This window comes from Falco peregrinus, chromosome 8 (genome assembly GCF_023634155.1).
Source record: "Falco peregrinus isolate bFalPer1 chromosome 8, bFalPer1.pri, whole genome shotgun sequence".
Classification (NCBI taxonomy): domain Eukaryota; kingdom Metazoa; phylum Chordata; class Aves; order Falconiformes; family Falconidae; genus Falco; species Falco peregrinus.
The window spans coordinates 14488713-14515000 of NC_073728.1; the positions used below are offsets into that span (position 1 = coordinate 14488713).

At 45.4% G+C, this 26288-nt stretch overlaps 1 protein-coding gene across 5 annotated transcripts in view; it reads left to right on the forward strand.

Annotated features, from left to right (window-relative positions):
• PLEKHM3 (pleckstrin homology domain containing M3) overlaps window positions 1-26288 on the forward strand; it is a 122572-nt gene that overhangs the window by 7178 nt on the left and 89106 nt on the right. For all 5 annotated transcript variants that reach the window (XR_008748603.1, XM_027786144.2, XM_027786143.2 and 2 more), the window contains 2 exons: window positions 9188-10048; window positions 21075-22010. Coding sequence is in view for 4 of the 5 variants with exons in the window: in XM_027786144.2 (XP_027641945.1) it covers window positions 9445-10048; window positions 21075-22010 (1540 nt within the window). In the remaining variant the exon portion in view is untranslated. The remainder of the gene's footprint in view (window positions 1-9187; window positions 10049-21074; window positions 22011-26288) is intronic.

Sequence of the window (26288 nt, forward strand, 5' to 3'; positions counted from 1 at the left end):
ATGTTAGTAGTCTACAGTAGCTAGATACATCATTCCTGCAGAACTTTATCAGAGTGAAGTCACAGTATATATTAACATTTTTCATCAGGTGTTTTGAGGTTTCTGCTGAGCCTCTGCTAACCTCTTCTGTAATGAAGTTATTGTTCAGTTTAGAAAATAGCATTTGTGCTGAGTAATCACACAACTCTAGCGGTACATGTGGTTACAACCAGCCTGTGGGGTTAGCTGCTGTGGCAGGGCTGCCAGGACCTGAGGGTTTGGGTTGCTGTGGTAGTTTGTAGAACTTCAGCATTATTTGGATCACTGCTTCCTTTCCTTTCCCTGCCCCTCTTTCCCCAATTAATTTAATGCGCCAAACCACTGTGGTCCTGGCTGTTTGAAAGACAGGAGGAGGGCTTAGTTTGAGGTTTGAAATGAGTTTGTTGTTAAACACTGTATTTCCATCAATGTCAGCGTTCAACCACTAATAGTTATGGGAAACCCAGGTCTCACTGCAGAAAGGCTTGTGCTGTCCCAGCTGAGCTCTTTGAGTACCACGGTTAGAGATGAGTTGGCTGCAGTCACAGATCAGGGCTACTCATAGCTGTGTGCTGGGCAGATTTGGATGTTGAGTATATTTTCTTATGGCCACACCATGATGTCAGGGAAGAAATGTCTCACATGTTCTTGAGGGAGATGCTGTGTTTCTTACCCTCCTTCTGGTCTCTGGGGCAATTATTAAATTGCTGTTTATATTAGCTAGTGCTTCATCTAGAAAGGTCCAAAAGTATCTTCTGAGTCCTAGTTATAAGGAGATAAATGTTGACTTCTGGCAGCCCCCGGTCTGTATGTCCTTCATTTCTTAAATGCAGCCACCTCAGGGTGCAGCAGGACATGGCTGCACACAACAGCTGAAAGCTCAGCAGCCTGATTTTCAACAGTCTCTGTAAATGGGTCCTGGAGGAGCAACATTCTCAAGAACAAAATGTGCCTTTTATTTCTGTTCGGAATGCATAGGGACAAACTGAAAATACTTTAATTTCTGATCTCTTTATTTCTAAAAAAAAAAAAAAAAAGTTAAAGTTTTTAGGGGCTGTCTGTCTTTTCCCTTCAGTGTAGTTCTAGAAAGTGTGGAGTAGGGACATACTTACAATATTTCAGTTTGCATTAGCCAGAAATGTTTATTTTTTGAAAAAAAAAAAAAAAAATTTCACCTGGCATATACAAAGTTCCCCCACATCCTAGCAGGAGACAAGCTGGTACATCATGACAGATACAATTAGAAATATTAGACTGAGCCATGTTGGTTGTTGTTTCTTGAGTGTCCAGTTCAGTCGTGTTTCCTTTTGTACTGGAGGTTTGTATCACCCGTCTTGGATACTCTGTTACCTGGCAGTCTCTGTACTACTTGTGTTGAACTTGGGAGGTAACCGGCTGTTTTGTGTTGTGTGTCTGCCTTGCAGAGCGGGGAGGAGTTCTTGTAGTCATGGGAAACATGGAAAATGCAACTTGTAGAACTTCACACAAATCTGTAGACACAAAGCAAATGAACCCAAGGATAGAGGTAATTCACTCGTGTTGTTATTTGAGGCTACAGGTATGTTTAAGACAATGCGTTCGTGCCTCAGGCCAAACCACTGCAACGCTTCATTCTGTTTGTCCATGTGGACTTACTGCCTGAAGTGGGTTTGAAGTGTTTGCATCCAGAGGATCTACAGGCGCGGTGCTAGACCTCAGGAGAGCCTCTGTTCCCCTCTGCCTGATACCCTGCCTTGTAAGGTCAGCCAGCCAACAGGGAGCACGCTCAAGGGGGTAGCCAGATTTTCGTCTCGTATAACGTACAAAGGTGCCCACATGCTGACGGGTTTGGCTGGCCTGCAGCCTGCACAGTGTGTCACCATCACCTAACTCCCCTCCAGTCAGTCTGCTTTGCTTTCTGTTCATTTCCTTGCCAAGGGTCGAGTCCCAGTCCAGATACTGAGTTTTCAAATGGTTACTCACCCACGGGAAGTGATACAGCCCATGGTTACTCGGTGGTGCTCCTCAGCCAGGAGGGATGTGTGTCAGATGGCTGCAAGGCAAAGGAGTCAGTGATAAAGATCTTGGGAGAGCTGTGTGGCAGTCAGTCTCCAGAAGAGAAAAGCTTTCTGTGGTCCATCTTCCTCTGCTGGGTCCTCCTCACCCTCTGGACTCACTTTGTTCTGGCGCAGCAGGCTGTTGTGTGCTTTCCAGCTTAGAGTTTCTTACATTTTAATTACTGTTTTCAAAGTGCAGTTAAAATTAAAGGTAACATAGTCTATAAGCACTGTTTATTATTCATTACTGTGTGCTCATCACTGGATGAGGTGTTCTTTAGCTGTGGTGTGTTAGTTGCCCACATAGGGAGGATGCCTGGGGAGCCTCCTTGTTAAAGGCACTGGGTCAGATCAGAAGCTGGGGGAAACATGTGCTTCACAGAGTGAGACTCATGTATCTTTGCTAAGGGTCTGCTTCCCCTCACAGAATATGGTGTTCTACCTCCCTGGTTTCACCTCTTTCTTCATTTCATCTTTTCTCAGTTGGTTGTTTTGTTTTCTGTAGCGTGAAAGGTCACTGCTGGCTTTTAGTTTGACTATGATTGCAGGTTAATTGTACCAAGTTAATTGCAGCTGTTCCTGCTCTTTGCCTCTCCCTGGGTCTAGCAGACAGGATGTGGGAGCTCTTCTTCACTAATAAATGTTGGTGGTTGATTTCATCCTTAAGGGCAATGAGACTGTAGCAAACAGGTGGGCTTACAACATGAAAATGGTTATGCTTACATTCAGTTATCCTCTCTAGCACCTGGCCCTATAGCCAAGCATTCCTGATGAGAAAGCTTCTTTCTTCAGTTTTTGTGAGCTTTTCCTGAATATTGTCAGTGGTTTTGTGCAGGAACATTAAACAGAAGGTATTCATGTGAGACACTTTAAAACTAGTATTTTCTGAAAATTTGAAGCAATTAATTTCTCAGTTGTGTGTGTGGGGAAGAGGCTTTTGAAGAGGGGCTTTAACAATGTGATCTAAAGATAATTATTCATGCCATGCTGAACCAACCATGGACTCACATGGCAGCCTTTTTGAAATGGTGATTCCCTGTTCCATATTAAATGTTTCTTGTAGTTTTATCTTCTTTCAAGGCACAGTAAATTTCATCCAGACATTTAAATGATGGATGTGACAACCTTGTGTGCTGTGTTGCTCACTTGGTGTACACAACAGTAGGTCACCTGGAGTTTTGGAATCACTTGGGGAGAGGGCTTGCCTTGTGCTGAGGGAACAAAATACAGCCAGGATACAAGAAAATGGGATAGTTTGTACGGGGACAGTGTGCCAGCTGATGCTTGCTCCCTGGAATTGTCCTTATGAAATTCCTAGTTATCAGTTGCCTCTCCAAATTGAGTATGAGAGGCAAGCAGGAGCGTAGCTTTCAATTGCTGCTCAAAGAACTGGCCAGTGTATGTGTGGAATTCATAACTGCTAGGAGTGTGTTTTGAACCAGGACTGGTTACATATGGATGTCATGCAGCATGATGGATCTGACCGGGGACAGTGTATGCTGAGGCTTCAACCACAGCAGCTGTAATACTGTGCTTCCTGTACAATGAAGGGAGAGAGGGCTTCTGGCTGGGGAGAGAACTAGATGCCATCATGCTTTGAAAAAGCTTCTGGTTAGAACAAGATGGAGAATGTTTGCTGAGTAGGTCTTGCTGTACTGTAAATAAATAAAGCAGCATCTGCCATCTAGTTGCAGCAAGGTGATGCTGGAAAGAGGGCACTCCACAATACCTTAAGGGCCTTGTGCTGCCACTGCCAGTTCTTCAACTACTTCTGCAAGTGTTCTGCATCAGTGATGAATAGAAGTGCATAGGCAGTGGTAAAAGGCTTTGTGTGTGACAGTCAGCCATCTGTGCATCCTCATTCTTTCTTCTACCCATTCAGGTGTGCCCAGCTGATAAATATAGCTCAACTTCTTAACTAAGAGGTAACGCCTAAGTCTTCAGTTCCATAGCTTTTTTCTGGGATTCTGCGCAGCAGAGCCTGGTTTTCAGGGACTGTCACTGACCTAAGTGTGTCCCATTTAGGTTCTGGGCAATACCTGGCTGACGTGACCGATAAAGCTAGTCAGAAATCCTTGTAGCAGCAAAACCCGTAGGCTGTGATTTTTCAGAGTACCACTGGAAGACATTCAGGTCATAGGCTGAGGTTGCTCAGGCTGACAGGCGAAAAAACTCATTAGGTACTAGCTGCTCCAGCCTCAGTGGGTTGTGCTCAAAGAGGGTATACATCGATCTTTTCTTATGACCTGTTGTTCAGACCAGGCTTGTCACAGCCCATAAACTGCACTGTAGTGGTCCAGGCCTGCAACACAACAGAAATAAAGGTCCCTGAGGCTGCTTGAATTTTTTCTGCTACCAATTTGTTGCCCAATTGAAAGAACATCCCTTTCTATTTTCTTTGTTGGCATTGGAGTTTCAGCCCACAGTTGCAATGCAGCATGAGATAAGGAGAGCTGGTTCCCACAGCAGGTTCCAGAGTGCTGAGAAGGGGATAAGGCAAGCTCTCCAGTAGCTGAGGCACCCTTGTTCTCTATTTGCATACAGGTAACTTGTAAAACTCCTCTTCTGCTCTTGAGATAAAATTCTCAGAAGCACCCAAATCTTTGCCAGGAATTTGAGCCTAAGAGTCGTTAGGAATCGGTGAGACTTGGAGGACTTTTAACATTATTATCTGCCTTTTGCTATCTTTTGCTGGCCAAGAGCTCTGATTTATGCATTTCCTCCAGAACACATTGCCTGTGAACATCATTGGTTGTTCCTTTCTAATTTTCTCTCCAAATACAAGAGAAAAGAGGGATTTCCTATTTATCTGTTGTGTATCACTCATTGTTTTATACATCTCTGTTACCCGCGTACTGAAGAGGAGGTCCTGTGAGCACCAAAACCAACAAGATTGCTTATCAAGTTGTGTGATGCCTCCTATTCCACCTTCCTGCTTTCCTCCTCTGCATTGTAGCGTTTTCATATCCATCTCACACTAACCACTTGTGCTGTGGCTAATTTGGAGAGACCCATGTGGTGACACTGACCTCCATAAGGGATCAAGTTTTGCCTGCTTCCCCCTTAGCAGGAAGGTGAGTTTGGGCCTGTTTCCTGTGCATTGATGAACAACAGTTCAAGAACTGCATCTTTAAGGATACTACTGCTTTGTCACATCTAGTTGAACTTACCCATGCAGCTTGAAAGAGAGAGAAGGAGAATAAATGGCAGATAGGCAGGATGGTGGCACAAACCCTGTTTCCTTAGGAAACTAGACTGAAAGGTGCTTCTTTTATATATACTTTCTGTATGGATTGGTGAGCTAAATGGATCTCTTCAGTCACTGGTTCCTAAACTCATGCTGGCTCTAGCTTTCTCTCCTGCCTGAGCTAGAATAACAGTCCTGAACATAGTGTGTAATCTGGGGGTATGCAGTGAGTGCCTGTAGTGGTGGTGTGAATCACCTGCAAGATTGCTTCCTACCCTTGCCTTTTCTGTGCATTTTAATTTTTGCTATGCAATGCCTGGGTATTTTCCTTGTCCCGTGGGGATCCAGAAAAGAACATCAGGAAGTTAAATGATCTCTTCCAGTGTACATGCTTTGGCATTTGTCATCCATGATTTTTCTTTGCTGTCAGACTGTGCTGAAACCTAGGTTAAGTCCCTGTGGCTTCTCTAACGGAAGTAATCTTGACTAATGACTAAACTGAACTTCTGTGATTCATGTGGTGCAGGCAGCAATCCTTGCTGTTTACCTCAGCCATGTGGGTAATATGGCCACTATAAACTCATGATAGTAAAGACTTTACTCATGTTGTAAGTGCACATTAATTACCTGACCGCTGCATGTTCATGGACGAAAGCTGTATCTGCACTAGGCAGACATACAGAAAAAGCATGTTTCTCAGCTGCTGCAATCCCTGTGCCCAGCAGTTTTTGCAAAATACAGTACACCATGTTCCTTCACCTTTTTTTCGGTAAGACTAGTTCCCAGGGGCCTGAATGAGTTGTTAGGTTTGTACTTCCCATAACAAATCCCTGCTTACAGTTGCGTATAGCTTTGGCAGTCTTTAATAGTTTGGGCTGATGCTTCTCTCTTCCTCTCCTATTCACTGCCTTAGACTGACTGTCTTTGGAAAATTTCAGGTGTTTCCAAGAAACAATGCATAAGATAATATATTTTATAGTAGTTTAAAAGGAGTTCATCCTATCCTGTTGTTTGCCTTTTTTTCCCCCTTCATGTGAAGCAAGTGATTTCCGCTCGTTTCCTTCCTGGAGGCGATTCTGATGGAGCTGTTTACTGCCATATCAAAGTTTGCTTTCATTTGGCACCAGATTAGTGCAGAAGTCTGAATTAAATTTTTGTTGAGTGCCACTGTCAGAAAATGCCAAATTGTGTTTATGGAGGATATATGATCACAGAATCCCAGTGCTAGTGGGAATTACTGGCACAATTCTTTCTTTGATCCGGGGAGGTTCTTGGCAGTATAGGAAGGGATGAGCCTGCCACCATTGAGGTCACATTTCACATCTTTATTGGGCAGGAAAAACAGAATAGTTTGGAAGGTATGAGTGCTGCAATTTGTGAGCTGTGTGATGCAGGGGCCTGTCATCTTCTCATGACCTTGTGATTCAGCATCTTACTGGATGCGAGGTCAGTTTGTAGTTCGGCATCACCACACTTGGCTGCAAGACACTGCATAGCTCCTGTCTCACAGAATCCAGAGAAACATGCGGCCACATGAAGCTTCCAGCATTTAAAAATGAACCTGTTAAATGTAAGTGCCAATTTTTTCCCCCTTGCTTTCCACCTTTCCTAATGATTTAAAGTAAAGAACAGAGCAACATTGCATCTACTACCACTGAAACGCTTCAGTGGAATGTCACAAGCCCTTCTGGAGCGATTGCTGCTCCAGTCCCTTGAGTGGGAGCAAGGCTGTATTCTTTGCCAACCCCTGTGAGGCAGCATCTTTGAGTGGGCCAGCCTGTAGCTTTCACTGTTGGTGTATGATTATGTTAGTGCTGATTTTGTTCAAATGAATGCCTGTTGCAGTTTTGCAACTTCAAAATATCATTCTTGCTTTAAAGACATGTCATAGCAGGATGTAGACTAAGTGGATGGGTTGCACCACATCATATCGCTTAGCCTGTTCCTGGAGCTCCCAAGCTCTAGGGTACCAGTGAGCAGAACGTTGTTCTGGGGTTGCTGACAGGAATGAGCTTCAAGAGTGAACTCTGTGCTGCATTAAGCTGACAATGCAGATGTGCCCAGGATGTCTTTATTTCCCACTGCTGTCAACTGACACAGTTGCACAGCTTTGCCGAGGGTCTGTTCCCATACCATTCCAATTCGAAACCACTGCAGATATGTTTTCCTCAGCCCTCTGGTTGTGGTTCTGGCTCTACCTTCAATGTCTTACTCTACATTTACTTGTTGAAAGTGATCTTAGTCCTGGTTCACCATGAGGCTACTGAAGTGAATCCTTGAAGTGAGATATGGGGAAGAAGTTCTCCGTGTAAAGGCTCAAAGTTTCCAGGGTTATTGAAAGTTATTTACTTGGAGTGCGTTTGCAGAAATCATGGTCTGAACTGCTGATGTCAAACACAACTGTGTCGTGGCTGTCCAAAACTGAAGCAGGGATGGGAAGAAGCCAGCATGTCATTACAGAGGGAATTGGTTTGTGCTACAGGATTCTGTGCCCCCTTCTTGACGGGCTGCTGGCCTCCTTACTCCTTGCTATAGGAAAAGAATGCTCATTAAACAACTTTGCTAATAGAAGTTAGGCAAATAGACTGTCCTGGATTGAAAAAAAACCCCCTTAAATAGAAGTATTATCTGTGTTTGATGATGTTTAATAGATGTTTTTTCCTGCTAAGTGTAAATCTTCATGGGTCCTGGTAGCACTTCAGCAGCGTTCACAAGCTAATGAGCTGTTAATTATCAGGCCTGCGCAGGCTAATTAGTTCTGTTAAGAGTGTATTAATCTAGGTAGAGCACTGAGCTAATGCAGCTTTGCTGCTTCTAGGATTGAGCTGATGGGGTGAAAGCTGGGATGTAGATCTCTGACTTTGGGCTTTTCTGCATGTACAGACTCCAGGTACATGATTTCTCCTAGCAGCTGTTGGAGCTGTTCTCCTGCTAGCGCAAATGTCCAGTCTCCGTGTCCCAAGAACTTGCCCACATTTCTGATTTCCCTAACTGAAACATGCCTACCATGCAGTTCCCTCAAGCATGGCAGCACTGTGGATAGAACTTCAAGAGGGTGAGGTTAGAAGGCTGCAGGCTTGGTGAGACAGAAGTCAGCAATGAGACACCCTGTTATTACACTACAAGGAACAGAAACCCCCCTTCCTTCCACCTCACAGGTGTGCGCTCAGGTGGGTCAGTACAGTTCTTCAGTAGTTCTAGCCTTAAAGCCCTTTGCTATTCTTATGTTATGTCCAGTCAGTCAACAGCTTGGAAGTAAAGATCTGCAGATTTGTGATGGTGCGGGTTATGGCATGTTTTGTTTTGCTGGTAGAATGCATGGTCTTTCTGGGGCTTAGGTTGCCATGTGGTTTCATTTAGGTTCCCAGTGATACTCTAGAGGGAAACTCTTGTGTGCAGTGCTTTGCAGCAGCCTAATAGCATTGATTTATTAGGCAAATACCACAGTTCTCTTTATGCAGACAAGTAGGCCAAGTAGCTGCTGTAGAACTCATATTGGTCTCCTAAAACTGGGAGTGCAAGCAATCTGAGAGGAGGTGGCAAACTCTCTTGAGGCAGATTGGCCTATTTTACTAACCCTTCGTTTCTCAGCCTTTTCTTACAGCCTGAAGGGAGCCTGTACTAAGCATTCCCTAGGTGACTGCATTTGTGATGTTGGCAGTGCCCCTCAGTGCAGCTTTCTAAAGCTTGGTTAACAAATGGCATCCCTTTTGTTCCCTTTACCTTGTGCCCCATCATGCTGTCTCTAAGTTCCAGTTCAAGAAGTGATAATACAGAGTTCACAGAAAGTGAACAACAGAAGCCCCAAAGGGGTTCTTCATACACAACCAGCGTGGTGTCAGATGGAGAAAGTAAAATCAAGGGGACTGTGAGAGAAGTGATGTGATTAAATGTATTTACCTGGGAAAAGGCCCTTCCTGACATGATGTTTTGCTTTGTTTTACAGGTATTCTCCGTCACTATGAGCTTATTTCATAGAGAGACTGTAGCCCGATTGATCAGTGGATAGTAAGTCTCCCATCTGAAGACGGGTTGATTTGGTTCCTTTCTACCACTAAGGATTGTGGCTGGTGAATGTATTTGCCCCACCATCTCTAAGTTGATGGTGTGCCAAGGACAGATGTCAAGCATCTCCTTCTCTGGATTTCATGTGGTGTCTTCTTAACGCATTGCGACGCCTTGGCCCCACTGGCAGCGCAGGATATGGAGGCTCTTGAAGTTGATGACATTAGCCCTGCCTTGGAAGTGACTGAAGACTTTTTCAATAGTTTTGATACTAAGCTTGAAAAGATTGTGCAGCCCTCTGAGGTCTACGGTGTACAGGAGGTGCCGGAACTGGTTGGGCACGAGGTATTTGATCAGGTAACAGGGAGCAGGAATCTGAGGAATGTCGCCTCCTTAGCCAAAAGTAGCCTCTTATGGGATCACTGCAAAAATGGCCTCTTGGAAACCAAAGCTCAAACAGTATTCCCTGCCAAAGACCAGCATGTGGTGCAGAGGGGAACAGCTGCTGACAACCTTGCTTGGGCAGGGGAAGGGGAGACCGCAGCTTTTAACATCTTCAATATCTGCCAGCGGAGGAGAGACAGGCCCCGCTCAGTGAATGACATCCTGGTGCAGAATGAGGAAGCCTCCACATTCAAACCAGGGCACAACAGGTCACGCTCTGATATCAGCCATGTAAACTGGGGAATGGTCTTCACCGGCACCTCCTTGCAGCAGCCACCTGCGCCTGGTCAGGTCAATAACTGTGCTTTGCTCTCTTACCTGGCTTTAACCAAGGGAGAGGACATTCAAGGAAATACAGGTTTGTGCTGGTGCTTTATTGTTTCTGTTGGTATGAGGACTTTCCTATATGTTTTTAATATTTATCTTGAAAGAGGAGCTGCATGTTCTAAAAAAACAAGAAACAACCCCCCCAAAAAACAACTGTGAGGTGGCTCTTAAGAGGATAGAAATCAGCATGGCTTTGTTGTCAGTGATGTAGCTCTGTCTGTTTGCCTGCCTAAGGATCAGTTTTCAAACCAGTCTTGACTTCGGTTCCTTTCATGCTTTGAAAAATGAAGCTTGTTTTACTTTTTGCTTCTATTTTGTTCAGCTTGACTCAGGAAAAAAATTATGTTTTTTTATAATTTCCTTACCTGATTTTCCCAAACTATTGGGCAAATGGCAAATCCAAAAAAAGGCAGTTTTCATAAACATTGAAGAGTGGCCATCAAAAAAAGGGCATACAAAGCTTTACTGTGAGGCCTGAGATCTCTGCTCTGTTTCTTTAAGAAATGCTGGCTATTCAGTCCATAAACAATTAACAAAAACTCAGGCATGCAATTTGTGCTTGTCAATATTAAGGCATCTCTGCCAGCTTTGTATGGGGTACAGGAAGTCTTGTTATCAGATTGAAGCAGGCGTCTCCAGTGAGCCATATGAAGCGGTGTTTCAGCGAGTGATACTTTTTCCTCTTCCTTTCCCAAGCAGTACACTGGAAGAGGTTGTGTTCAGGGCTTCGGAAACACTGACCCAGTGTCTCCATCTCCATGATTTATTTTGCAGAAGCCAAAAGTGGACTGGGCACTTACTGAAAAGAAAAGCAGTTAGTTCCACAGAGATTGTTATAATCTAAATAAAGGCAAGACTTAACAAAGGAATTTAAAAACCAAAAGGTGGTAAAAGCATGTGTGTGTGTGTGTGCGCGCTTATGGTGGAATGACTCCAGTTATGAATAGGTGGCCTGTTTAGGGTTAAAACAGGTCTTTGGGGTTAGGTTTTCCAGATAAGTCAGCTATTTTGGAGCATGGAAAGCAGGTGTCTAATTTTGGTGTTTGTGGATGTGTGTGTATATATATATACGTCACAGCACGCCCAAACTATCAAGCTGCAACAAGGTCTTTTACCATCTCATACCAACATACTCTTCACGCCAGTCCCTCTGCTGCCTTCTCCTAGTCTCTCCTCATCCAGGGCACGCTCACACTCTCTGCTTCTTCCTTGGCTGCCCAACCACTTCACAGAACCAGCCACAGATGCACCTTGCCTACATGGGCCAACCCGCTGCCCCTGAAGCCAGCCCACAGCCGTATGTTATCAATATTAATTAACCCAGGTTCCTTCCTCTACAATTCCCCCCCCTTTTTTTTTCTTTTTAACAATTCATACCTCATGTATTTACCAATCATCACAAATTTCTTACAAATAAGCTTTTCATACAGTCCTCTATAATTCCTCTACATATACACATATGTATATATGCATACACGAACCTCTGGGTGGTTGTGTTATATTGTGACGTAGTTGCCATATCCCAGAGAAGGGTGCTTTTGGTTGACAAAGGCAGGTATACCTGCTGTTGTTTTTATTAGGGAGATACACTGCTTCCCACAGAGTGCAGTCTCTGTTCTGTGTCCTTCCTGTGAAAGGGATGCAGAACAGGAACGCGCCCAGAAGCCTGGAGACAGAGCTCTCGGTTTTTGTCAGTGGTGTCCTGGGTATCTCATGGGTTTAACTTAACATGTAGCACCTTCATATGCTCACAGAAACACCAATAAAATCTAGCCATTAAAGGTCAGTATGTGTCCCTGACAGTGTTTTAAGCTTAAAACTTTTTGCCCAATTTCCCCACGCAGCCCTCAGAAAAAGATGGGGGTTCTGTAACGTACACTGTTTATGATAAGAAATACCCAAGCCATTCTGTATTTAAAGACCTGTTCATGTACTTACTCAGTTAGAGTTGTTTCAGACGGCCACTGGATCCCCAGCCTGTAAGAAGCAAGTCACCAATCCAGCGGGTATGAGCAGCAGAGTCTGAGGCCAAACTGTTCTCCCTTCTGTCAGTCCAGGGCTCAGGCAACTGCAAGAGCACATTGGGGTGCACCCTAATGTGTTGCATTTCAGTGTGGGGTGAAGCAAATTACGTTCCCCCTCTCCTTTACACACAGATGCAAGACAGTGTGATGCAGCTGTTCATAAAAGGAAGCAAAATGAAAAATGGAAACGATGATGTAGGTTTTTCTTCCCCTTCTGGCAAACAAATTTTATTAGGAACTGCAGTGCTGGGACATCATTGCTTCCAGAGTCAGGGACCGCATGCTGCAGTCTTCGTCCCCTCCTTGGGTGAGAGTCTCTGTGCTTTCAGAAGCTGGGCTGTCTGCAGTGATAATCTTCCTTCCGCCCTGGCTCCCATTTAAGCTGTTTCAGTCCACTTTGCTTAGAGGCTACAGACCACAGGGAGATGCACCAACCTTCTGGAAGCCCTAAAAGGGCCTTGCTGTGTCCAGAGTCAAGTCTGTAACAGGACTTCAAACCAGTGTCTAGAACAGTTTGATAGAAAACCTGCTGTCATGTAACCATGAGAGGAAGAGAAAAGACAAGAAACGTGCTCTGTGTACAGGTGGATCTAACCGTGGGATTCCTTAAGCTTGGTTGTATCCAGGGTTCAGTCACCCCATCGCAGTGTGCACCCAAGGCGTACTGCTTTGGTAGTAGCAGTGGAGCTCAGTTGTACTTACCCAGCCCCTCAGCAGACACTTAAACTGTTTAAATGTGGTTAATCCAATGAAGATTCAAAGAAGTTCTGTGCTCTGAAAATACGCTGTTTTAACTTGTTTCCTTAACCTGTTCTGTTTAACAGCTGCACAGGTTTTAGAAGGAAGCCATGGTATTTCTTCCCTCTGTGTTTACAGGAGAGCCTGCCATAGAGTTTGCTGCTACTGTGAGCTGAGCTGAAAAGAGAAAAGCAAGAAAGTAGGTGTTGCAGATATGTGTATCTGGAACTGGTAATTGTTTTCACAAAAGACTGAAAAATGTGTTTTAAGGTTGACTGAAAGCTGCTGCAGTGATTGAAGGGGTCATAGTGGCTGCAGCCTGTGGAGACATCCTTTTCCAGGGCTTTAATACAGATGAAATGAACGCATATGAAATACTGAGAGCAACTTCAGCCACTGCTGGTCAGGCCTCATTGCTGTAGAAGGACTTCCATCTGGAGCCTGCAGAGGTCTCCCCGTCCTCCGAGGCTGGCCAAGTTGCTGCGTAGATTAACTCTTCACAGTTTTTTTTCCTTACCTTTATTCATAGTATATTTATTACTATGAGCTTATCTGTTCCTGTTGCTTGCTTTTTTATAATACAAATAAAATGAAACTGGATCCTTCCCATGTGCTGTGAAAGAAAAGGATCTGAAAAGAAGCTGTGCCTTTTGGGGCGGTATCTCCTTAGGCCTGCTGGCAGGAACAGCTAGTGTACTAAAAGTGAACGCTGTTTGTGCCGGGGAGTAGGGTCAAGAGAAACGAACGCTGTTTGTGCTAGGGAGCGGTGTCAAGGGGGAAGTGGAGCTAGCAAAGACGGAAGTTGTACGCCTATTCAAGGCAGGCTTTTGTATTTCTGGACATGTGGCCTGGGAATCAAAGGGAGAATGCTGCATCTGTAGTATTCAGCGAAAGCTTGCTTAGATCACTAAAACACAATGTGAGCAGTTATCTTTGATAGTCATGTGGATGTTTTCATTCAAACACAGCTGCTCCCAAGATTGTGGGATGCTATAGCACTTTTCCTGGGTAGCTGTTTTGTTTGCCTGCCATGCCTGTGAGCTTGGGGAACTCTACAGCTGTCATTGTGCTGAGCACCTGCACCCTGACAAACTGACTGCAGAAGGCTGGCACCTTGTGCCTCTCTCCACAGGCAGCTATGGAGGTACCCAGCCAGCCCCACTGATTCTGGCAGTATGTTCTGCCAGGAAGCTGAGCCTACCAGATGTTTGCAACGCTATGGCATGGCAGAACAGAGATATCAGAGAAAGGTGATTGCCTTAAAACTGGCCAACAGGCCCAAATTCTATGGTCTCTGATCAAGGCCAGAATTTCACCTCTTTCTTTTGACTGACTGGTTTAAAAAAACACCTATTTCCCCCCCCTCTCTTCACAATTCTTTTATCAGTCTGGGAGCCTAGCCATCATTTGGGATACTTTAAAAGTATGACCTTGTAGTCAGTTTTTGCAGGGGATGTTTCAAGAGAGGCTTGGGACTCTCTTCATATAGCTCTTGTACATATTGCATACTTTTCTAGTGTGCTTTTATGGAGGTAAGACATCTAAATTGGTGTTCATGAGCAACACGCCACTGATTCACAGGCTGGGGACTAGGAGTGATCCTTGAGGTCTGAGGAGTTGTTTTCCAGTGTTACTTTCTCTTGTTTGAGTGACTGCACAGCTGTTATGTTGGGGTGTTCTCTTTGTTTGCCAGGTATCCTCACCTTCAGCAGCAGCAGTAGTGGTGGCTGGTACTAGCTCTGCGCCTGTGATGTTGGCTCATGCAGCATTTCGGGGTACATACCAGTGTGTGGAACAGGTTTGTGGTGGTGGGTCACAGCAGCAGACAGCAGTGCCATCAGTTGTTGCTGCTGTTGTCCTGCTCAGGGAGGAGCTGCAAAGGCAGCTAGCTGGAAGGAGGAGCTGCTGCCGAGGTGGAGGTGGCCAGAGATCCTGAGAGGTGTGAAATACCAGAGGTGTGACATGCAGCCTTCACATTTTCTCTCCAGTGATGGCCAGGTAAAGCGTAGCTCCTGACCTATCTACCAGGGAGGTTTCTGAAACCTAGTTGCCATTTGTGATTTTGCAAAACACCCCTGTAATGCTGTCCTTTTTCTGTGGTATGTAGAAGCTACATAGCCAGGGCAGACCAACAGGTCATTAATTGCCACTGGGATGGCACAACATTATAGGTCTGTGGTTGTTGTGCAGAAGATAATGGTGCTGCCATTTGAGAAGCAGATGGTGCGGAAATAACACTTCTGCACCTTCCCCTCTGGAGAGCAGGAAGCCTCAAACCACTTGGAAATAATCCCAGAGGTATCAAGCCAGTTGGAGAACTGATGCCCTTTCCTGTGGCCGATTTATTTTCAGCATTTAGAAGGTAGTCAAGAAAAAGGTAGCTGTACTGCAGAGATTTGAGGCCTTTCAAGATTTGAGGAGGCAAAAATGTTATTTAAAATAGAATACGAGTTAGATGGCCTCCACTGCAGGAGTCTGTAAGTGCCAGGCACTGTCTGTGCATCTAGCAAGAGAGAGCCCCTTCTCCCAGGAGATCACAGCTTAAATATACCACACAGTAAGGGTAAGGAGGGTGAGTAAGGACAGAGGTGAGGTGCTTTGCCGAAGATCAAATGGGAATGTAATTTGGATCACCTGACTTCAACTCATCTGCCAGATGATACTTTCCACTAACTCCCCTGGCTAATTCAGGGAGTGCAGCACTTATTCCCTGCAGGCTCACTCCTGATTTCTCTTTGGGCTTGGGCACCCTCTGAGCTGGAAGGGCCCTGGGGGCTGGCAGAGAGCAGCAGCAGGGGACTAGGCTGGACAGCTGCCCCGAGTAGAGGGAAACATGACCTACTCCACTCCCTTGCCTGGGAGGGTGCAGAGTGATGAAGAGGGGAGTGCGGTGGGAGGGGATGGGAGGGGCTCACATACAGTGGATAAATTCACAGTGCAGGAGGACTACAGTAAACAGTGCTGGTGAGTTTGGTTGTGAAGCTGTTCTGGTTGCAAGGGTTATTCTTTATGGAGGTTTTTGCTCTGGAGTTACGACACTCCATAAAGCTAATGAACAGAGTTTTCATCTCCTGGGGCAGTGCTGATTGCTTCCAGTGATGTTGTGATGACTTTCATAACTGAATTTTCTGGTTAGTTGCTATCATTCCCTTAGTGATGTCAGCTAACTCTCCTAATGTGAACTGACCCTGTTTTCTTAGCTTTGGCAGTCACTTTATACCCTTTCTTCCTTCTTTTTAAACTGAATTGAATAAATATATAAAAAAAATCAGCAAATCCATCTTTCTTTGATATTCTCACTTCTTTTGCAAGTGCTGCTTGCATCTCCTAACTGGTAGTAGGTAACCGTCTCTTTGAACTCATTATACTTTTGTCTCTGCCAGAGTTGAGTCCTGTTCTGGTTTGGTCTTGCACTTTGGATCCAACCTCCTTCTCCACTCCACTGCCCTCTTGGCACAGGCACTGTGTCAGTAGGCACAGGATGCTGGTGCATCTGCTCAGCAAACAGTATGCAAGTGTTTGACTTGCTGCAGAGGAGCAAAAAGGGTCGGATGGAGTGGCTGGGCAGCTATGGACTTCAGCAGAGTTTCCTGTATGTTCCTTGTACAATGCCACATCTGAAGGGAAAATCATAACAAATAATTTGTTCAGTTCTTTATCTGTTTAGGCAATTCATTCAGTGAGGAGCTGTTTTTTCATGAACAGCTATGCATAAATCTAAAATTAAGGGTTTGCAAGTCCAACATTATCAAAGCATGTTTTCCTTTCCCTGTGTCTAAGGAAGATGAAAAAGAGTGAATGCCCTTCTGGTGGGGAGGGGTGCTGTTTCTTTATATAAATTAATGCAAACTCCTGCCTAGTTAGAAGTCCTGTTGCTGTAGTGGTCCCTTGGAAAGAAGTAGCATTGGGAGAAGCAGCCAGTTTTGGCTTGAGGACAGCCATCTGCTGGAAATTTGTGGCTAAATGTCAATGCCGTTATTACAGTACCAAGTGGAATCGGATATACATGCCTGAAAGAGCTATACCTGCAGAGCCAGATAGGAAAATAGGTGGGAAGAAAAGACCGTATTGTTAACTAGGAGGGAAATGGATATTGTGGATCTGAGTCATACTGGCTGAGGCACAGTTTGTCCCTGATGTAGCAACCCACACCAAGGACGTGACTAGCCCAACCCAGTTTGAGAGCATTTTGGGTCGCAAAGGTGTCTGCTAAGTTCTGTGGAAATCAGAGACAAGGACTATTGACAAAAACTCTGTAACTTACACTCATCTCTTTACTAAGCATTAGAGAATCCAGAGGGGACTGCCACCTCAAGAGACAACCCCCTCAGAAACAAGGCATCTCTGCTTCAGCCCTTTTCCAGGTTACTTGTTATTATTGTCATCAGAAATGCTTCAGTAGTGGAAAACAGGGGAAGTTTTCCTGCCATACCAAGAGGGGCAGCCGGTTGTTCAGGAGCATATATCTTCTGGACGTGCTGAGACAACTCCCTCTCCTGTGGTGCTGGTCGCACCAACTGACCCCAAGTGTGGAGAGCAGTGGATGTGTGCTCGGTGCGGAGTTCCTAGCCGGGACAAGTGGGCAGCTCCCAAAGGAGAGGAGAAATGTAGGGGAAGATACTGCCCTATCCCCAGCTTCTAGATCTCTCTTTGTTTCCCTCTGCCTTCTTCCCCCTCTTCCCTTGAAATTAGAACTCCAGATGGCTCAGGTGTGGGCCATTTACTGTGATTATTTCCCTTTTTTTACTCTACTTCAATTTACTCTCCCTGTCTCTGTAGGGAGCAAAAGAGATGCAGTTTCTGTTTGGAAGGTGGATGGAGCATTTGCTTTCTAAGTGGAAAGGTATTATCTGGCACTCTGCACATTGAGGAGATAAAGGAGTAGAGGGTTGTAAGGTGTGTTTGTATGTGCAGCATATGGATTCAGCCTGTTTCTGCCAACCTCTATTGCCCAGACCTAAACAATACGAAGCATTTGAATTTTAATCAAATTGGCTGCTGGTTCTGTCCCAGTTAGAGCCAGAGCCAGTGCAGCTGATTCATGGGAGCTTGAAGGGAAGTAGTGGGGTGAAGGCGGGAGAGGGGGATGCCTCTGTGAAAAGGCAGGGAGAGATAGCCTTTCTGTAACTCAACAAAAGACAAGCAAACCTGCGTGCAGATGGAGGAGTGGCTGGGGGAAGGTTACGAGTTGTCCTATTATGGAGAAGCTTGAACTGTCATCTGTACTTGATGGAAGCGAGAGAGATTGCAGTTGGAGCTGCAGAAGGGCTGCCTCCCTGATTGGATTAATAGAAAGGGAAGATGACTCTAGAATGGCTGCCCATTATCTGCACTACAAAGGGATTAGTGTGGGTTTCAGAGAAATTAATGGCTTTTGAGTTAGCGCAGAAATACTAATGAATGTCAGGGCCAGAGATGTACAGTGAACAAAATCGGTTCTCTTTTAGTGCGTGTGAGTGCATGCGTGTGTATCTATCCATTTGGGCTATGAAAGTGGTTTTTCTCTGCCATTTTGAGTTTTAGATTAGGCTTTCAGTTTTCATATTTAGCCGAAATACTCTTGAGTAGCTTATTTGTCTGCAAGGCATAGTTATATTGATTTCTTTTCCACCTTTTCAGACCTAGTGCCACAGTAGCAATTTTTAAATTGTTGTTATGATTTTAGTCATATATGCAGGAAATCTTTGTAGGTAGAGTGCTTTGAATGTGGTGTTAAGTGCAGGCTCCATTCTGAGTATGTGGGTAATGTGGGGAAGCTGAGGCTGAGCTGGCAATGCAAAACCTGAGTGCATCCTTCTTGTTAGTGTGGATGGGTGGTAGCATCCTCCCCCTGTTTTTTTAAACCCTATAAGGTTTGCATATCCACGTTAAATATATCAAACAATTAATTCTTATGTTTGTTCATTAAGTTTAACTGAAACTTGTCTGCTTAATCTTTGTAAATCCTTAAAGTTGGTCTTCACTGAAGAGCTAGACAAAGCTTTTTATTTTTACGCTTGCTGTCCTGAATCCTCCTCCTGCCCATACACGACACTCACAACCAACTATAGCAGTGCTTTCAGCCAAGGGTGGGAGCATCTCCTTAGAATGTACATTACAGCCCAGGTTCTGCTTTCTCACCAGTTGGTGTCAGAAGCCCCTTGGACAGTAACTGAGTCCCTCAAACACTCATAGTTCCTGGCCCATTAGCTGGTGGTGGGGAAGTCCCTGGCCATGTTAGCTGGGAAGCCCAGTACAGATTGGGGATGCGGTGACTTCTTTACAGGCTCTTCTTTGGCTCTTTGTTCCAAGCTTCATCAAGCTTCTATTCTGTTAGATCTGCGCTGAATGCATCCTAGGTACACTCGGAGGTGATCATGTCTAAAACTTGTTAGAGCGTGGCCTGTTAACATGAGTAGTAATTGGTTAAGCTGAGATGCTGAAAATACTTTGTGCCTCCAGCTGTCTGCCCTATGCTCTTTCAAAGGCTGTCAGCCTGAGGGCAGAAACCACTGGTGAAACAGCTCCTGTGTTGATGTGGTTTGTAACACTGCCTGTTAAGGTCAATTGATGCTGATTTTGTTTTGACCTAATTGTGCCAGGCGGTGGATGAGGAGCTGTTCCCAGGTGGCTACCTTGCTCCTGCATCAGTAATACTGTTCTCTGAGGGAGATTGTCAACCTCTTCACTTGTGTCTGTTAATTTTGTCAGTGTTTGTAAGTGAAGCAAGTGGAACTAGAAGTCAAATGGAAGCAAAAATTTGTTCCTCAGGGCTGGGTTGTTTTGGGGTCCAAGTGTTAAAGTTGGTGTTAGAGCATAATAGTGTGAATGCCACTGAATTTATACAGAGACTGACAAAAATTGTACAGAGCCACATGTCCTGCCCAAGGTGAAAATACAGTTTGCATGTATTGATGATGGTTGAAGTGGTGCAAATCAGATTGGGGCAAATCTTGCGTGGAAACCTTTTTTAAAACTCAGAAATGCTTTAGATAATTTCTTTTAAATTCCTATCACTTTGGTGCCCAGACTGACTCATATATGGCTGGTTTTCTGGGGGTGAAGAAAATTCCCCTTGAGTTTGCTTTGTGCCAAGGTTTGTGAAAGGGTCTGAAGCACCTGAAGTGCTGAGTCACTTAGATATCTGTGTGTGGGTCTGGGAAACCTCTTGCTTCTCTTTTTTGGTCATGTCTGCTGGTCCTGACCGTGATTCCCAGAAATCAGCAAAGCTCCTCTCCAGTAAATGGAGCTGTGCAAAATGTTCTGATCCCAGGTCGTGCTGAGATGTGCTGTTGCTGGTCACAGTTCTCCATTCCCCGTGTCTTAGGTAAGTCACTGCCAGGTGCGGTGCCCAGGTGCTGGCAGCGGAGCTGTTCCAGCCAGTTCCAGTGGCCTCAATGCAGGGCACAGTTGTGGGAGCCACCAGATGGGCCTCTTTGACAGATTGCATGTCAGAAAGGACAAAGCACTGCCCAGCAGTGTGAGGAGTGAGGAAAAAAGTGTGAGAAGCAGCCCAGGGTCAGAGGAGAAGGTGCTGCAGGTACTGGGGCAGGGATTCCACTGCAGGCCCTGGGGAGACAGACCGTGGTGGAGCAGGTATCTCCTTCCAGTCCCATGTGGGACCCCATGCTGGAGGAGGTGGAGATGCCCTGAAGGAACTGTGCCCATGGAGAGCTCATGCAGGAGCAGGTTTATCCTGAAGGACTGCAGCCCTTGGAGAGGACACATCCTGGAGCAGGAGAAAAGTGTGAGGAGGAAGAAAGAGCAGCAGAGAGGAACTGACCACAACCCCCCATTCTCCTTCCCCCTGGGCTGCTGGGGACAGGGGCAAGGTAGAGGGGTTGTGTGTGAAAGCATGAAGTTGAGCCTGGGACAGAGAAGGGCAGGAGGGGAAGGTGGCATTTTAGTTTGTATGTGTTTCTCACTGTGAGATCTATTTTAGTTGGCAATAGATTACTTGATAATACTGTATTCTTTTGGACTAGATTCTGGGAGACTTGCAGTGTTGTTGCTCTGTCGCTATCCAGGATAATCTTAGAAAAATTGCTTTGCTCCTTTGTCCCTCTGTTTCCCTGTCCCCTTTTTTGTGAAGTGCTTTGGTACCTCTGGGTAAAAAAATTCTGCATTCTCTTTGTCTCAGATGTGGAGTCAGTGCTTGTATTTAATAATTATAACCTATTGTGTGAAGGCTATTTCTGTGATCCTATCCTCCAGATGTATCATGTATGGGTGGGAGAGTTGCATGAGCCGGAATGACAATTCAAAATGATTATTTAAAAAAAATTAATGATAATGTTCTCGTTTTGTTTCCTCCAGAACACAAGCCAATGTTCCCAAATATTCTGAAGAAGGGATATTTAGAAATTAGAAGAGACAATGACAGCTACTGGCAAACCTGTTACGCTGAGCTCTCCCCATACAAACTGTACCTATATTGCTTGGACAGCAGTGGCAACCAGACTCTTCCCACTGTGTATCCACTCATGCTTTTTCAAAGGGTCACTGTTAGTGGTTGCATTGAAACCAAGGTGGTGGACGCTGTCTTGTCAGACAACTCACAGCTGCAGCTGAAGGCGGAGTCCTCATGGGAGGCTTTGGACTGGGGACAGAAACTGTGGGAAGTGGTGCGTGCTTCTGTGCCTGCTTTCACAAGACAGCAGGAGAAACTGGAGAATGTGCCAAAGCCTGAAAATAACAGTGACCTTTCTCAAACCAATGGATTGTTAGAGAAGCCTATGGAACTCTTCCTATCCATGAATTTGACTGAAAACACTAAAGAGTACCAAAATATTCTCAAATCAGGGACTCTTTATAGGTTAACTGTCCAGAATAACTGGAAGGCATTTACTTTTGTCTTGAACAGGTCTTACCTCATGGCATTCCAGCCGGGTAGGCTTGATGAAGATCCTCTGCTGAGCTACAATGTCGATGTGTGCCTGTCGGTCCAGACAGATACTCAGGATGGCTGTGACTCTTGCTTTCAGGTCATTTTTCCTCAAGATGTCCTCCGCCTGCGTGCAGAGACCCGTCAGAGGGCCCAGGAGTGGATGGACGCACTGAGAGCAGCAGCCAGCACTACCAGAAGTTTAACTCAGAATCCACAGGTCACACTTAGGAACAAACCTGGAGATCGGCCCTTTGGAAATGATCTTAGAAAGAGCAAGCGCCAGTCTGTGACCACCAGCTTCCTGAGCATCCTGACCACGCTGTCTCTAGAGAGGGGGCTCACAGTTCAGAGCTTCAAGTGTGCAGGTAAGCAACCAGGTTCCTGCACCCACTCCCCTTCTGCAGTAAAAGAAAATCACTTGGAAAAGCATGTTCAGTTTTAGCAGCACACAGCCGTTCCCTGCCTCTCACTATGGCTGTAGACACTTAGGTGCGTTAGCCTTTCTTTGCTGTCTGTAAGATATGGAGGAAAAGCCTATGGGGATATTCAGGGATTCACCTGGATGATGAGTAATGCTGGAATGTTAGATCCTGCACATACAGTGCTACTGAGCCAGTGCCGCCTTACAGGGTGACCGAGCTGTTTTCTTGATTCAGGACACTGGAAAGGTGGTCCAGAATCAAAGGGATTTGAATTCTGGATACGATGCAACTTTCCAACTTTGAGCGCTTCTGTTTCGTTTTATTAGTGTGTCTCCTCTGGGTCATTTTTGGAACTCATTTTCAGCTCTGAGCCTTTTGGGGAGACTCCTCAAAGCATATATGCTTCCCTGAAACACCATCATTTGGTGATATGTGTTCTGGCACTGAGGTTCAGGCGTGAGCTCTCTGCTTGGTTCTTCCCTTGAGGCAAGGGTGAAAACAACCTTCAGCCTCAGCATCTAGTTGTAAATTTCAGTTAATTTGACTGCTGATTCTAGTCCCAGGCAAGATGAGTATTTTATCCAGTTTGGGAACTAAGTGGAAATAGAGAAAGCCCAAGTAAATGCAGTTCAGTGTCCTTTTACTTAAGCAAGGGCACTTTTGTGGAGCAAATTGGGGCACCTTGTGCCTAAACTATAGTCTCTGGCTGGCTTTAGTTATGCTCACTTAGCAACTGTCAGCTGTATCAGAAACAGCTTTTCTGGAGGGTTTTCCTCTTTTGTTATGTGAACTGTCAGGGTCCTGCCTCCTCCCTGCTCTGGCCTGGCGTAGGGGTCTGGTGTGGAGGTCTCCTGTTACTCTGGAATCACGCTCAGGGTGCGTGTGTGTGAGTATGCGTGGTGTCTGTGTGGGCTCAGGACCTAGTGGCTGGCCTGAATCCCTTCCAGGGGAGACCTGAGCCCCAGAAGTACTGGGTTGCCCTCAGAACTGGCAGTGGGTTCAGCTAGGTTCATCCCTTTCTGGTAGTCATCTGCAGGTGGTGTTCCTGCTCACCTCTGCACAGTGCATGGCACCCGCCTGGTAGCTGGAGCATCGTGAAGGCTGGCCTCACTGCAATTAATGATTTGGTCACAGTATTTTGGGCCTGTGCCTGAAATCAGTTCTGTTTTTTTACCACAGGCTCTTTGTGTGACTGCATGTCAATTTTTTCAGGGAGTAATTATGTGCCAAATTATTGCTGAAACTGAAGGTGCCTATAGGTCCTGTGGTAACTGATTACCTGAACACCACTGGACAATGGTCACTTCTTACCTTTCAAGGTAGTTGTGAGAGAGAAAACTGCAGGGAGACTCTGGGAATGGATCCAGTAAGTATCCCCAAGATGGATCCAGCCCACTGTGTTACCCAGCAGACAGCCTTGTGAAACTCAAGAGGACAGCAGAATTAATGGCTGCATTTTAAGATAACATCCCAGTTGACATTAAAATTTTATTCCTTTCTCCTAATTTCTTTTAATTCAAAGCTCAGTAGAGGAAATCTTTGTAATTTTGCTTCATCCTCTGACTGAGGTGCAGGAGAGTTTCAAATGAGCATTTCTAGTGATCTCCTCAAAAATAGGATCAGGACCTGGGATGGCAACAAAATGCATGTCTTAAATGTGGACTAGGTTTTAGTCTTGCATTATGTACTATGGGAGCAGAATTCTGTGGGAAAGGGTTCATTTCCAACCCCAAACGTGGGGTCGATGCATCTGCACTCACGTATTCCCCACAGAAATATGGTACTCTGACCGTGTGAGGCTTGCGTGGAGTCTTTTCCTGATGCATGTGAGGATTCCCAGTGCTCCTGTGGTCTTCTTTTAGTTTGCAAGACTGAACACTCGTGCAGGGAAATGCAGAGTTGTGGAGTCTGTGAGAAGCTGGCCACTGGGATTCCCCGTACCTGAGGGTGGGGGTGCACAGCATTTGCTGTAGGAGTGGACACATTGCCGTCTGCCTGAGACCCTTAAAGCTGGTCTTTGAAACTGGAACTTGTAGCTGTTAGCACATCACAAAGAAATTAATAATTGTAATTATAACTGGGAGAAACTGAGGAAACTTGTGTGGCTCAGAAAAGTTTGTGCTGAGAAGACTTCGGAGGCACACCAGCAGCTGAGAGCCCTTCCTTGTGCCTTGCTCCCTGCAGGCAGTTTGTGCTGTTCCCTGGCATGGGCTGCTGTTTAACCTAAGGGGCCTGCTGTTGGTAATTACAGCTTGCAGGCATTGAGAACTGGGTTTTCCCCAGGGCTGCTGGGAGGGGTAAGCTTGGAAAAGGATGAGGAGGGGGGAGGAAGAAAAGTTTTGCTGTGAATTCTTCAGCCATTTAGTGCAAATTCCTGTAATTACCGTCTTTGTGTCCTGTCCCAATGGCGCATAATACAGCAGAAGCCTTTCCTAATTGAGACCTTACAGGAGGTACAAATCCCTCCTTTGTTCGGCCTAACAAATTAGTGCCAGAAAGTGGCAAGGTCCGAGTGGGAATCAAAGACAAGCAACACAAAGATGGAACTTAAGGCTACAGTAATAACCCTCTCTAGTCCTGCAGGGGTGGGAGGGAAGGAAAAGTAATGACCAATGAAAAATGAAGGGTTTTTTTGTTATAAATTCCCTTGACATGACAGCACCTCAGGGCTGCTTTATTTATTTAGGAAAAGTGATTAAATAGTAATACAACAGGGCAGACCATTGTCTCTCGAGCTAGCCCCCTTCCTACAGACCCCTGCTGCCTTGGCTAATTGATTGACAATGAACCTCTGATAAAAAAGGTTGTTGGGAGGACCTGATGGGGACAGGGGTTTTTTTTATTTTATTTTCTCTTTGCAGTCTTTGTGGGGTTCTCCTCCCCGATTTTTTTTCTGTTTGAAATGCCCTCTGCAACCCCCTTTCCTTCTCTCCCTCCGTAAAAGCTTTTCAAGGGACCGCTCCCAGACACACAGCTGACACTCAAAAGCAGGTAGGGAAGAATGCGAATGTCTGTGCCTCGCTATTGACAAGTTTATCTTGGAGGCTGACTAGCACTTTTCAACTCGTGATATAAGCCAGGACGGTGGTGTCAGATGTAGTTATGGGACAGGGGGAACAAACTGTTGATGCACTGGAGTCAGAAGGGCAGCTTGAAAAAAGTTTTCTTTTGCTTGATCAGCAGATGCAAAAGCTTTTCCCCACGTTTTTAACTCTTTGTCTTGCTGTGGAGGGCAGGGCATTATTTCTCCTGATTTCCAGGAAATGAGTGAATAGGCCGCTGCTTGAACAGTGGAGAGGCTTGGTTTTTGAAAACACTTTTACCTTTGCTGCCATTATTTATATTTTTGGCAGGGAAGAGCAATACATTTTGGAACATGGGGTTAACTAGCAACTGGTAGCACTGGAATGGCAGCTGCCTTGTCCTTTGTGTGTTTGTATAACTGAAGGCTTCATCTTGCTGTTGCTGGGTACAGCTGTGTTCCTGTGGGAAGTGTTTGGGGCTCTGAGCAAGAGTGGCATTTGTGAGTGTCAGTCTGCTCAGGTGAGACTTTGGAGGGACCTACCCCTTACCTTCAAATGGATATGAAGTGAAAGTTGGTTGCAAGTCCAAGCAGGTAAATATCAGGGTTTATGATTTCTAGGAGTATGTAGGAAATGACACATGCATTATGTTAGGAGGATCTGTTGGGGGGTGTGTGCTATTTTTATGTCTTTATTTCACCTGGATAAAGGAGAAATTCCCAAATAGTTCATGTTACAAATTTGAGATGATGTGGCTTCCATCAAAACATGTTTGGTAAGCGCAGCACCTTGCAGACAGTGCTTGCTGGTTGTGAGTACTCCAGTGGCTGTCCTGTCTCCCTGTTGGGCCGGCTATGGGCTGCTGGGACAAGGTGGGCATTTCTCCTGCAGGTCTGTAAGGAGCCCTCATGTCCTCAGGTGCCCTTCACTGCTGCTGTTCCCTTGGCATGTGCCTTCACGTTTCCATAGATGGGGAAGACAAACGGCCTTTGCCCTTGCCTCCTGTTTTTGCATAGCTCCTGTTCTTTTGATGTCTGACTTCCTTTTCACCTTTTATTTTTTCTCCCCCTGTCCTATATTAAAACAAACATTTCTTCAGAGAAGTCAGTTGTGTCTGCCAGGAACTCTTGTTGCTTAGACTGCAAGTCCTAATGGATGTGGGAGTTTGTGCCTTCTGCAAAATGTGCTCTACATGCTT